Source organism: Hyperolius riggenbachi, chromosome 6 (assembly GCF_040937935.1).
Source record: "Hyperolius riggenbachi isolate aHypRig1 chromosome 6, aHypRig1.pri, whole genome shotgun sequence".
Lineage (NCBI taxonomy): Eukaryota > Metazoa > Chordata > Amphibia > Anura > Hyperoliidae > Hyperolius > Hyperolius riggenbachi.
This window is the reverse complement of record NC_090651.1, coordinates 50,686,107-50,699,073: the sequence shown is the minus strand read 5'-3', so window position 1 is coordinate 50,699,073 and position 12,967 is coordinate 50,686,107. Positions and strand designations below refer to the sequence as shown.

The window sequence follows — 12,967 nt, the reverse complement described above, 5'->3', positions numbered from 1 at the left end:
ACCTGTGTTTCTGACTTATAGGGTATCTTTATTACTAGGGTTCAGCCTGATGGACCAGCTTACGGGATACTTCGGCCTGGGGACAAGATCCTACAGGTAAGCCAGCTGTGACTGTTATCTGTTTCTGTTCTCACTAATTATGTCACTCACTGAAATGTATAACTGCAGAGTATGTGATGTATGAAAATAGTACAGGTTATGTCCTGTAAAAGGCAAACTACAAAATAACACTCATTTCTTGCATAGTGATTTTGTTTTCTTTTTTTATATTTTTCTGTTTCCATATATTACAGATTAAGATGGAACTTCAGAATCTTTTCTTTGCCTCCAAAATTAAAGATAGTTTATAGTAATTTTAGTACAGTTATTGTATTCATTTATTAAATTTAGAACTAATACCCATTTTTTGTAAAGTTTAGGGGTTTTTTTTTACCCAAAAGGTATGAAATATTACAGATAGATGTTCTAATCTTTATAGAGTTCCATCAGCTGGTTTGACTGTTAGGCTTTGTAAGTAGACAACTGTGTAGATTTACGGCTGTAGTAAAGTAAGTCTCTAACATGACAGAAGTCAAATCTAAGACAACAAACCTGGCCAGAAAATAACCTTAATTCATTATATGTGTAGTATTAATTGTATATATAACGTTCTTGCAGTCTCATATTTTTTATTTTCAGCTCGAGAGCTGCAATTCTGATGTGAAATGTAGGCAGCAGCCGTGTCAGAGTGATGTAAAATGTGCTTCATTCAGCTCCCATACAGAGAAATAGTGACAGTTTTATTTGCATGAAGCACTGGGTTTATTAACCCCTGCAAAAAAAAAATGCAGAATTAAATAACTAATAAAATAAAAAGTGGACACAGGAAGGTACCCATGTTTACCTCATCATGTGGCTGATTCACAAAGCTTTGTTCTTGTATTATCTCTCCTTACGTACTAACTCACTATTCATCTCTCCTTGACTGACTTATTTCATGATTTATCTCTCCTTAACTGACTTAACTAAAGGTTTCATCAAGGCTTGGTGTACAGTGGTGGCAGAGTATAATAAAAACGTTTAAAAACCGTCTAAAAAGAGGGGGATGTTCAGGTGGACTTACCTCCCTCCCTCGAAAATATAAAACTCAATTGAGTCACAATATATCAATACAAATTTTTTTTTTAATTTAACTCCACTTTGTTCAACGCGTTTCGCAGGTGTGGTCCTGCTTCATCAGGCAAACAGGAGTATGACTCAATGGGTCTAAATGCAGAAGTGAGCGCCTCTACAGAGGCACTCACTTCTGCATTTAGACCTATTGAGTTATACTCCTGTTTGCCTGATGAAGCAGGACCACACCTGCGAAACGCGTTGCACTAAGTGAAGTTAAATTAAAAAAAAAATTGTATTGATATATTGTGACTCAATTGAGTTTTATATTTTCGAGGGAGCTAAGTCCACCTGAACATCCCTCTCTTTTTAGACGGTTTTTAAATGTTTTTATTGTACTCTGGCGCCTCTGTACACCAAGCCTTGCTGAAATCTTGATTCCACCCTCGGTGGAGGGTGCTATCCCGTTTCCTATCTACAGAGAGCGACCTCTTAAAAACCTGAGTGGGGTCAGGTTTTAATACTCCCCACCTGCACTTGAAGTGGTTGCCTATGGGTAACCCATGTTTGTGAGTATATCTAAATATTTTGCTTTAAACCACAACCAACTGAACAATACTACACCATATTGGGCTCTCGATTTCTATTTGTTCTTCCAAGCATAACTAATGGTTTATCTCTCTTTATTTGACTTAACTCATGATGTATACCTCCTTATCTGTTTAATCTTATGCATTAGCTCTCCATAATAAGGTGACCATACACTGATAGATTTGCAGTAGATTCGACCATCAGATAGATTTCTGTCAGATGCCTGTCAGGTCGATTCTGACAGGAATCTATCTGATGTGTGCCACATACTAGGAACAGATTTCCAATAGATTTCAGAATGAAATCTATTGTAAATCTGTCTAATTGCATTATTGGACCATTAGATCCAATGCAACTCTATGGGCCATCGATCTGCTGCCAGCAGAAGATCAACCTATATTTTCCATCTTGTCAGATAGATCAAATTGATCGAAATCTATCAAAATCAATTGGAAATCGATCGATCTGATGATTTGATAGAATCGGTTTGCGATCAATCAATCTATTCCATAGAATCGATCGATGGCTGAAATCGACCAGTGTATGGGCCCCTTCAAGGTGCATACACACCTTTGACGGATGTCGCCCATTGGGGATCATTACCTGATCCCCTTGGGAGACATCGCTGGACCGTGCTATAAACAGGCGTGTCATCTGTGTAGCTGATGATGCGCTGTTTTGCTATGTGGGGGCAACCTAGGGCCGACAAGCGGTGCGTGACATCACACATGAATGGGATCGGCGGGGGAACGACTTCGCTGGAGGAGAGTAGATCCGCCAGATGGATCGCTAATGGGTTGGTGGTCAGCGGCTGCCGTACACACGCCTGATTATCGGTTGAGGCCTCCTCAGTCGACTTTAGTCAAACGAGTGTACAGGCCTTTACGGTTAAGGTGAAAAATAAGTTAGGTGAGAAAAGCTTTGTGAATCAACCCCCATGTCACTTGGCACTACAGGTCTCTCTCTGCCTCTTGAGACGCCAGAGAGGTATTGTATACTGTACGTCAGGGGTCCCCAACCTTTTTCAGTCTGGGGGGGGGGGTGGAGGAGAGGGAGTAGGGGGTACTGGGCAGCAAACCCCTCCCCAATTTGCCCCAGTATAGGAAGTATAGTTACCCCAGGATTGCTAGTAAAGTTGCCCCAGTATTGCTAGTATACTTGCCCCAGTGTAGGTAGTACAGTTTAATTACCCCGTTATAGTTAGTATAGTTGCCTCAGTATAGGTATTATAGCTACCCCAGTATACCTAGTACAGTTGCCCCAGTATAGGTAGTAGGGGGACCCCTGCTGTACGTCATAGTAAAAGGGTGGTTTACTGAGGGGGGCGGGGCATTACCTATGTAAGGGGGCACTATATAGATAGGTAACCTTAGCACAGGTTTTTCACATAGATCAAAGATTTTCTTATATAAAGTATTCAAAAGATTAAACATTCGAGAGGTTCGAGAAATCCAAAAACCTTTTAGGATTTGGATTTGAATTTGTGAGAATTTGGGATTTGTCCCATATCTAGTTTTATTATTGTTTATACTTTAACTTTTTTTTTTTTTTTACTTCTAAACAATCATTAAACCTCTGCACGCAAACACTCACAACAAGCTGGAACCCTTGAATGCGAGTTGTATTCGGATGCACTCAATGGAGGATATTCCCTTCCAAAATGGTTTGTATGCAAAAGCCTTCCGTACTAGACTCTTTCACCAGTGTTGAGGTTCCTCCAAGGTGAAAGGGTCCCTAACCTACCAACACCAATCAGCAAACAAACATTTCATGCTCATGAACCTGGGATTCCCACTGAAGCCTGTCTGGTTCTACCACTCTAGGGAACACATGCATTCACATAAATCAGTCTACGATCTCCAGGAAGTGAAAAACGGCACTACTCACATCATTATAAAAATGGTTTGATAGGATGCGCATAGCTTCCCTTGCATGTGTTTCTTTTTTTACTGAATACCTTCAGCAGGTGGTGAGTGTAAAACAGCTGCATGCAGAACCTTGAAGCTTGAAGCACAGCCTGGTAGATCTCAGATTCAGGCACGTGTAACTTTGTTGTAGACAAAATACTGTGAAGTTGGGGAATTAGGGCTCATTCCCAGTAGAATATGGATTTACAGGTGAACAACTTTTGCCTCCAATTTTTTTTCTCTTTGCCACATTATGTGATTTTCAGTACGTTTGCGTGTAAAGTGTATATCAGCAGCATTAAAAAGAGATTGTCAGCCACAAAATCAAATTCCATATACTCTGTGTTTATTATGCATCCTGCAACCTAACCCTGCATTGCAAGCACTCCAATCAATTCAGACATGTTTCTGCTGTAATAAATGTTATCAGTTGTCTGGCTCTATTTAGTACATTGCCGACGAGAAGAAAGCTTGACATCTCCCCTCCCACATTCCTGCTCCTCGCTGATTGTCTGAGGGCAGTTCAGTGAGGTGCTGAAATATGATCTATACTGTGCTCACATGTTTACAAAGCAAGCTAGTTATGACAGTGCCGTTTCTAGGAGGAAAAAAAAAAGTAAGGGAGGAAGTGACATCAGGATTGGCTTCAGTCAGAGGGAGTTAAGATGGAAAATGCTAGGAACAGTTTTCTCTTTATTGACTGTATAAAATTCACTGAAATCAAAATGTGGACAGTACAATACATCTGTTATGGAAGTAGAAGAAGTAGTTATCTACTTACATAGTAATACCTGGGATAGTATGGCTGTCCCTGCTGCTTTACATGCAGGCATTTGGTTCTCACTGATGCATGCGTTCGTATAATGGACTGCATCACAGTACACTGGCGGAATCACTGTAATGGGTCTTCAGCATGGAAACACATACACTAGTGAATCACAATGCACACATGCATTTAGAAAAGAGTAAAAAAAAAAAAGGTAAGTAGGAATGAGCCCTTAAAGAGAACCCGAGGTGGGAATTACTAGTACTATTGGGGCACAGAGGCTGGTTGTGCACACTAAGACCAGCCTCTGTTGCCCCATCGTGTGCCTCCATGTCCCCCCTGCTCGCCGCTATAGACCCCGCAGTGCTGGCGACACGCAGCGTGTCGCCAGCACAATGTTTACCTTAGCGCTGTCTGTCAGCGCCGCTCCCCCGCCTCCTCCGCATCGGCGCACCCGCCCGTGTCCCTTCCCTCCCGCTGATAGGAGGGAAGTGACGCGGGCGGGTAGCGGCGATGCGGAGGAGGCGGGGGAGCGGCGCTGACAGACAGCGCTAAGGTAAACATTGTGCTGGCGACGCGCTGCGTGTCGCCAGCACTGCGGGGTCTATAGCAGCGAGCAGGGGGGAAATGGAGGCACACAATGGGGCAACAGAGGCTGGTCTTAGTGTGCGCAACCAGCCTCTGTGCCCCAATAGTATTAGTAATTCCCACCTCAGGTTCTCTTTAAAGGGAACCTGAGACGAGAAGCGTCTCAGGTTCCCATACTTACATGGGGCTTCATTAAAGTGTACCAGAGACAAAGCAACCTGCTTTAACTAATACTATATACTATTAGGGACATGAGAACAGACACTTACCCTACTGTCTGTTTCATTCTGATCTGCCGTGTGAGCTTGTGATCCACCCTATAAAAACCACCGACTGAACTCCCATTCGGCTGATTTATCACGAAGCTCTATAGCAGTGAGAGCAGTCTGCTCCAGCCCGCCCCCCTCTCTGCCTGTGTTCTCCCTATCTGCGAGAGCAGTCTGCTCAAGCCCGCCCCCTCTCTGCCTGTGTTCTCCCTATATGTGAGAGCAGTCTGCTCAAGCCCGCCCCCCTCTCTGCCTGTGTTCTCCCTATATGTGAGAGCAGTCTGCTCAAGCCCGCTCCCTCTCTGCCTGTGTTCTCTCTATCTGTGAGAGCAGTCTGCTCAAGCCCACCCCCTCTCTGCCTGTGTTCTCCCTATATGTGAGAGCAGTCTGCTCAATCCCGCCCCCTCTCTGCTTGTGTTCTCCCTATCTGTGAGAGCAGTCTGCTCAAGCCCGCCCCCTCTCTACCTGTGTTCTCCCTATGTGTGAGAGCAGTCTGCTCAAGCCCGCCCCCCTCTCTGCCTGTGTTCTCCCTATGTGTGAGAGCAGTCTGCTCAAGCCCGCCCCCCTCTCTGCCTGTGTTCTCCCTATGTGTGAGAGCAGTCTGCTCAAGCCCGCCCCCCTCTCTGCCTGTGTTCTCCCTATGTGTTAGAGCAGCCTGCTCAAGCCCGCCCCCCTCTCTGCTTGTGTTCTCCTTATGTGTGAGAGCAGTCTGCTCAAGCCCACCCCCTCTCTGGCTATCTGTGAGAGCAGTCTGCTCAAGCCCGCCCCCCTCTCTGCCTGTGTTCTCCCTATCTGTGCACAGAACGGCATCAGGGAGAGCAGTGCCTGTGAAGAGAAAAGCAGCTCAGTAAATATAGATTTATTAATCTACCCAGATAATTAGTGTCTAGGCTTTAAAGTAGGAGGATTAGCCATACTATATAAGTAGATAAATACTTTATCTACTTACATAACACATGTATTGCACTATCCGGGTTTTGATTTCAGTGAATTTTATATTGTAAATGAATAGAATTCTGTTCCTGGTGGAAACCATGTCTTTTGCCCATAGTTTGAGGTTAAATACTGATGTCATTTCTTCCCTTAAAGAAAACCTGAACTGAAATTAAAAGCCAAAATAAACATGCACAAGTCATACTTACCTCCCGTGTACTCTACTTATCAATCTCTTTCTCCTCTCCTGCGTCCTGTTCGTCCACTGTGATCAATTAAATTCTCTGTCCTCCATTTTGAAAATAGCTATTACTCCATAACAGCTTTCAGGTCAGCACACAGTTAAACTGTAACATCGCCACTTGAGCCATAGGGAGACATGGACACATCAGTTGTCCTCTCAGCTATAACTGACAGCAACTGATATATTTCACCTCTGACAAAATGTTGTCAGAACTGCAAGGGATCATTGTCAGAAGAAAATGGTGAGCTTCTGAGAGGAACTGATGGCAAGGTAACTATGTAATGTTAATTTGAAGTTACCTCATGTGTTTATTTTAAATAATTTTACTCAGTACAGGTTCTCTTTAAAGAGGAACTCCAGTGAAAATAATGTAGTAAAAAAAGTGCTTCATTTTTTACCATAATTATGTATAAATGATTTAGTCAGTGTTTGCTCATTGTAAAATCTTTCCTCTCCCCGATTTACATTCTGACATTTATTACATGGTGACATTTTTACTGTGGGCAGGTTATGTAGCTGATCCTAGCTGTTTTGGCTGTTAGAGACAGCTGTAAACAGCTAATTCCTGTCTGTGAACATTGTTACATTGTAGCAGTTTGCCCAGAGTACCGTGGCAGCACAAAATCAGTCATACAGTGCCCCCTGATGGTCTGTTTGTGAAAATCATTATATTTCTCATGTAAAAGGGGGTATCAGCTACTGATTGGGATAAAGTTCAACTCTAGGTTGGAGTTTCTCTTTAACTTTTTTTCTTTTTTCCTCCAATCACTGAGTAACCTCAGCCCTGCTTGTAAACACAAGTGAGCAGAGGATCATGTTTCAGCTACGCAGCTAGGCAGGGAGATAAAGGGAAGAGGAGGAATATATTATAGATAAAAAGAACCCCCAGCATACAACTGAATGGCAATGGGTATTAAAGGGCCAGTGCTCCTAAGTTATTTGATAACTCCAAATCATAACAGCAGAAAAAGTTTTGAATGCAGGATTAGCATCTTTATCACTTAATACACTTAGACCAGTTGCTGTTAAAATGTGATTTTTGTGGTGACAATCCTTCTTTAAGTTATACTCTTATCTCTCCCCATCTGAGCCAGGAACATACAGGGACACTGCTCTACTGCTCTGATGACTGTACACAGATAAAATGCAGCAGATGTGCTTGTCTTTGGTTTTACAGGAATAAGTAAAAGCAATTGTGCCTGTGTGTATATGTCTGCAGGTTTTTTTCTCCTAATATATATATATATACATATATATATATATATATATATACATATATATATATATATATATATATATATATATATATGTCCCTGCATACATTATTTGTCGGAGAACTTTACACACAGTAACACTGACCCGGAAGCAGATGGCGGCCATCTTGGATTTTTGACAGGATAAAAATAAAAAAAACAGAATGAAATTAGCACAGGGGAGCAACAAAAGTTACAGGAACAGCCTGTATTTGACATAGACTTATGGGGGTATCTTTATTTTAAAGGTTTCCTTTTAGCTCCCTTAAAGTGGACCTCAAGCCGAAAAAAAAATGAGTTTTACTCACCTGGGGCTTCCCTCATCCCCCTGCAGCTGATCGGTGCCCTCGCCGTGTCCCTCCGATCCTCCCGTCCCCACCGGCAGCTACTTCTGGTTTCACCGTCCGTCAGGCTGGGAATGCGAGTGATTTTTCGCGTTCCCATCCACAATATCGCCCCCTATGCGGCTATTGCGGCAAGGAAGGCTGCAATAGCAGCATAGGGGGAGATATTGTTGCTGGGAACGTGAAGAATCACTCGCGTTCCCAGCCTGACGGCGAAACCGGAAGTAGCCGCCGGCGGGGACACGAGGATCGGAGGGACATGGCGAGGGCACCGATCAGCTGCAGGGGGCTGAGGAAAGCCCCAGGTGAGTAAAACTCTTTTTTTTCCGCTTAAGTGTCACTTTAAGGCGGCTAGTCCCTCGCCGTCTCCCCAGGTGGCTCCAGTCCCCATCAATTCAGCCCGAAAGCCTGGCTGAGTCACGCTTCATCACGCATGCGCGGCTCGGCCAGGTGTGCTCCCCTTTCGCGTATACGCCGGCAACAACGTGAGGCACGTGTATGAGGACGGAGCACAGAGCCAGCGGCAGACACCGACAGGTAAAGTATACTGCATGGGGCACCGGCCGCCAAGTCGCCTGATATGTGGCCACCTTTAAAGTATTAGATGCAGTGGATTAACAGGACAGCCAGGCAATGTGTATTGTGTAAAAGGAATTAAACATGACAGCCACCATATCCCTCTCAATTCTGGTGTCATTTAATATACAGTGAACAGATTTTTGTGGGTGCAACCTGGGAAGGGGGGGAGGGAGAGACGGGAGGTCATGTCAGTGCGGCAAAAATGGGCATGGCCATAAAATCACGTGGGCGGAGCTAACTTTAATGTTAGGGAGTAACAGTGAAGCAGTGGGCTAGATTTCCCTCCCAAAACAGTTAGGCCTGCGTTTTTTGTCAGATTTTGCTCTCAGAAAATTTGCATTGATTTTGCAACTCCTGGTAGTGAATGGGGCTGTTTCCATTCAATGCGAAGTTTCGTTAGCCTACGTAGGCATAAAAAATCTGAGGTCCTGTATCATTTTTTCGGACATCGCGTACGATTCGCATACAATGCTTTGTATAGGCAATGTGAATTTTCGCGTTACTTGCCCGAAAATACGCATTAGATCCATGGTTACAGAAAGTTGTCCGCAGTCAGGACTAAGCTGTTACTAGGCAGATTATGTTATATTTAACTAATGCAAATTTTCGCATTAAGGGCATAAAAATTTGCATGCAAATTTTCACCAATCAGAAAAATCTTATACGATTTTTTGTAGGCGAAAATGTCACGCTATAGTGGAAACGTAACCTTAGGGAAATTGACCCCAAGAGTAATTAGACAGCGTTCCCCGAATACATAAGAAACCAGCGTTCCCACCATGATTTCATGTGGTGAGACGGGAGATCATTGCATCGCATCATTGACGTGCAGATGATAAATCTGCGGAAACTGCCTGATGCTATTTATTAGCATACCATTTTGTAATCATGAGCCCCCAAAATGCCAAATGTTGCAACAGTAACCCCAAAGTAGCCGGGACACTTGGCAGCCCGGGATAGCGGACTCCAAATCTGGGACGTGTCCCGACTAAACTGGAATATCTGATCACAGTACAAAATACACTGGTGCCAAGACTTCCAAGCTTTACCAATATGGTGATAATTTTAAAACATTGTTTAAATACCTAATGACCGTGTCATGCCGACGTGCATGACCGTGGCAGCAGCCCCAGGACTGCCTAACTCTGACTAGTGTCAAGTCCTGGAGCTGCAGTTTAGCAGGGGCCGCGTTCGCACATGCGCGATCGTTCCCTGCCGGTTCACGGATCAGCCTGCTAGTCGCTATTGCGGCTAGCAGACTGTTTAGAGCCGAAAGGGGAAAGAATTCCGCTTTGTTTACATTTGTACAGCGCTGCTATCTCCTGCAGTGCTCTACGAGGGACACTCGGCTGTCCCTTAGAGCGGCTCGTCATGCGTGGCCTCTCATAGGCTGATGCCTATGAGAGGCGGGGAATAGTGCCGATCGCCGTCCTATGGCGATTTAGGACTGCACAGGGGGGAGGGAGGGAGAGGGAGGAAGGAGGGATGGAAAAGCCCCCCTTTTTTTAATTAAAAAAAAAAAAAAAGATCGCAGCAGCAATCAGATACCTCCTACAGAGCATGTGTTACCTTGGTAACTCGCATGACACTAACAGTGTAACAAGCAGTGCTATCATCAGCCCCTTAGTTACATATGGTACATACAATGCTCTTCCAATGTAAATTCTTGATAAATGGGATGCAGAGGTGACATAGGGTCTTCTATAGCATCCTCGTTTACATCATAAGATGACAGAATCTCTTTAAGCCTCTTATAGAAGTGGTATTCGCCCCATTTATATAGGTTGCTCTTCAACTGGCAATGCACTGAACAGAAGAGGTTAATTATTAGTTAATGCAGAAACGGATTGGTTTCATGAAGAAAAGACACTTATCCGTTGGTTCTAGTTGCCAGGCAACAGCCCTGACTGATAGCACTCCTACTGAAATATGTCAAGGTTGCACAAAAATAACATTTTAAAAAGCATGCAGCTTTATGGCTTAGCTTAGTTCCTTCAGAAGCTTGGCTCCTGTGTAATTATTGTTTGTTCCTCAGGTGAATTACGAAACGAGAGTGACCCTAGTAATTACAAGGAGCACCCCTCATCCAAATACTGAGCTTCTGTCTGTTCATGGCATAAAACGAATGGAAATCAAGGGAACTAGAAATAGCAGCCTATGCTGACATACTCCAGCTGTTCTGAGACTTGGGGATGATCAGCCTGAAATAACGGCAGATCTTCAGATCGCTATACTGATGAAAGTGTTGTTCGGCTACTTTTATATAAGTGCACCGGGTGCCAGCATGGATGGAGGTGACAGGTGTGGGAGGGGGGACAGTGGGAGCCAACAGTGGAGCATCTGGAAGACAGCTTTCTCAGCTATACTGAGAGCTTTGATGGGGGGGGGGGGCATCATGTGTGGTGGCGTGTGGTGTTGGCCGCCGGGGATCTTCAATCAAGGTCGCAAGATAGAAGATATTGGCAACTTTTGATCATTTCTGACGATATTGCCAACTTTTTTAAAAGGTGTATTCATGGTCAATTAAGACTAGTAGAGGACTTTTCTAGTGGTTATGTTTTTATTTCTTTAACCCTTTGTGGAAATGGGTAAGGGGTACTATATACCCCTATACTCAATTCTCCTGGGGAGGGTGCTGGTGTATGGGGTCTCCTTCTTAAAGGGCATTTCTTAAGATGCCACCATGAACCCCCCGCTCCCCGGGCGTTGTCGACCTCCACCTCCTCCTGGGGCACAGAGGGTGGGGAAGAGCCCCTTATCCATGGATTGGACAAGGGCTCTGGGGGGAGGGGGAAGCTTGGCCGCCCCTCTCCCCAGAGCCCCCCCCCCCATTCCATGGACCATGTGGGCTGGTATAGCTCAGGGTGCGAAGCCCCATGTGGCCGGGGCTCCACATTCCAGCTATAGCAACCCACATGGGGGGCAAGGGATTAAAGAGGCTTGGGAGGGGGGACTCCACATCATTTTTTCTTGAATATTTCCCACATTCTGAACATAATATATACAGTGGGTTGCAAAAGTATTCTGCCCCCTTGAAGTTTTCCACATTTTGTCACATTACTGCCACAAACATGAATTAATATTATTGGAATTCCACGTGAAAAACCAATACAAAGTGGTGTACACGTGAGAAGTGGAACGAAAATCATACATCATTCCAAACATTTTTTACAAATAAATAACTGCAAAGTGGGGTGTGCATAAGTATTCAGCCCCCTGAGTCAATACTTTGTAGAACCACCTTTTGCTGCAATTACAGCTGCCAGTCTTTTAGGGTATGTCTCTACCAGCTTTGCACATCTAGAGACTGAAATCCTTGCCCATTCTTCTTTGCAAAACAGCTCCAGCTCAGTCAGATTAGATGACAGCGTTTGTGAACAGCAGTTTTCAGATCTTGCCACAGATTCTCGATTGGATTTAGATCTGGACTTTGACTGGGCCATTCTAACACATAGATATGTTTTGTTTTCAACCATTCCATTGTTGCCCTGGCTTTATGTTTAGGGTCATTGTCCTGCTGGAAGGTGAACCTCCGCCCCAGTCTCAAGTCTTTTGCAGTCTCCAAGAGGTTTTCATGCAAGTTTGCCCTGTATTTAGCTCCATCCATCTTCCCATCAACTCTGACCAGCTTCCCTGTCCCTGCTGAAGAGATGCACCCCCCGAGCATGATGCTGCCACCACCATATTTGACAGTGAGGATGGTGTGTTCAGAGTGATGTGCAGTGTTAGTTTTTCACATCACTGTATATGTGTGGCGGAAAACTATTTGCCCCCTTCTTGATTTCTTATTCTTTTGCATGTTTGTCACACTTAAATGTTTCTGCTCATCAAAAACCGTTAACTATTAGTCAAAGATAACATAATTGAACACAAAATGCAGTTTTAAATGATGGTTTTTATTATTTAGTGAGAAAAAAAACTCCAAATCTACATGGCCCTGTGCGAAAAAGTGATTGCCCCCCTTGTTAAAAAATAACTGTGTTTTATCACACCTGAGTTCAATTTCTGTAGTCACCCCCAGGCCTGATTACTGCCACACCTGTTTCAATCAAGAAATCACTTAAATAGGAGCTATCTGACACAAAGAAAGTAGACCAAAAGCACCTCAAAAGCTAGACATCATGCCATCCAAAGAAATTCAGGAAAGAATGAGAACAAAAGTAATTGAGATCTATCAGTCTGGTAAAGGTTATAAAGCCATTTCTAAAGCGTTGGGACTCCAGCAAACCACAGTGAGAGACATTATCCACAAATGGCAAAAACATGGAACAGTGATGAACCTTCCCAGGAGTGGCCGGCCGACCAAAATTACCCCAAGAGCGCAGAGAAAACTCATCCAAAAGGCCACAAAAAACCCCAAGACAACATCTAAAGAACTGCAGGCCTCACTTGCCTCAATTAAGG

At 44.1% G+C, this 12,967-nt stretch overlaps 1 protein-coding gene across 17 annotated transcripts in view; it reads left to right on the top strand.

The window, feature by feature from the left end:
* LRRC7 (leucine rich repeat containing 7) overlaps positions 1–12,967 on the top strand; it is a 503,433-nt gene that overhangs the window by 466,941 nt on the left and 23,525 nt on the right. For 11 of the 17 annotated variants that reach the window (XM_068239239.1, XM_068239240.1, XM_068239250.1 and 8 more), the window contains one exon: positions 22–96. In XM_068239239.1, coding sequence (XP_068095340.1) covers positions 22–96 — 75 coding nt within the window. Of the gene's footprint in view, positions 1–21; positions 98–10,598; positions 10,619–12,967 lie in introns of those variants that run through there. The other 6 variants (XR_011021947.1, XR_011021946.1, XM_068239248.1 and 3 more) reach the window with 4 other exon arrangements.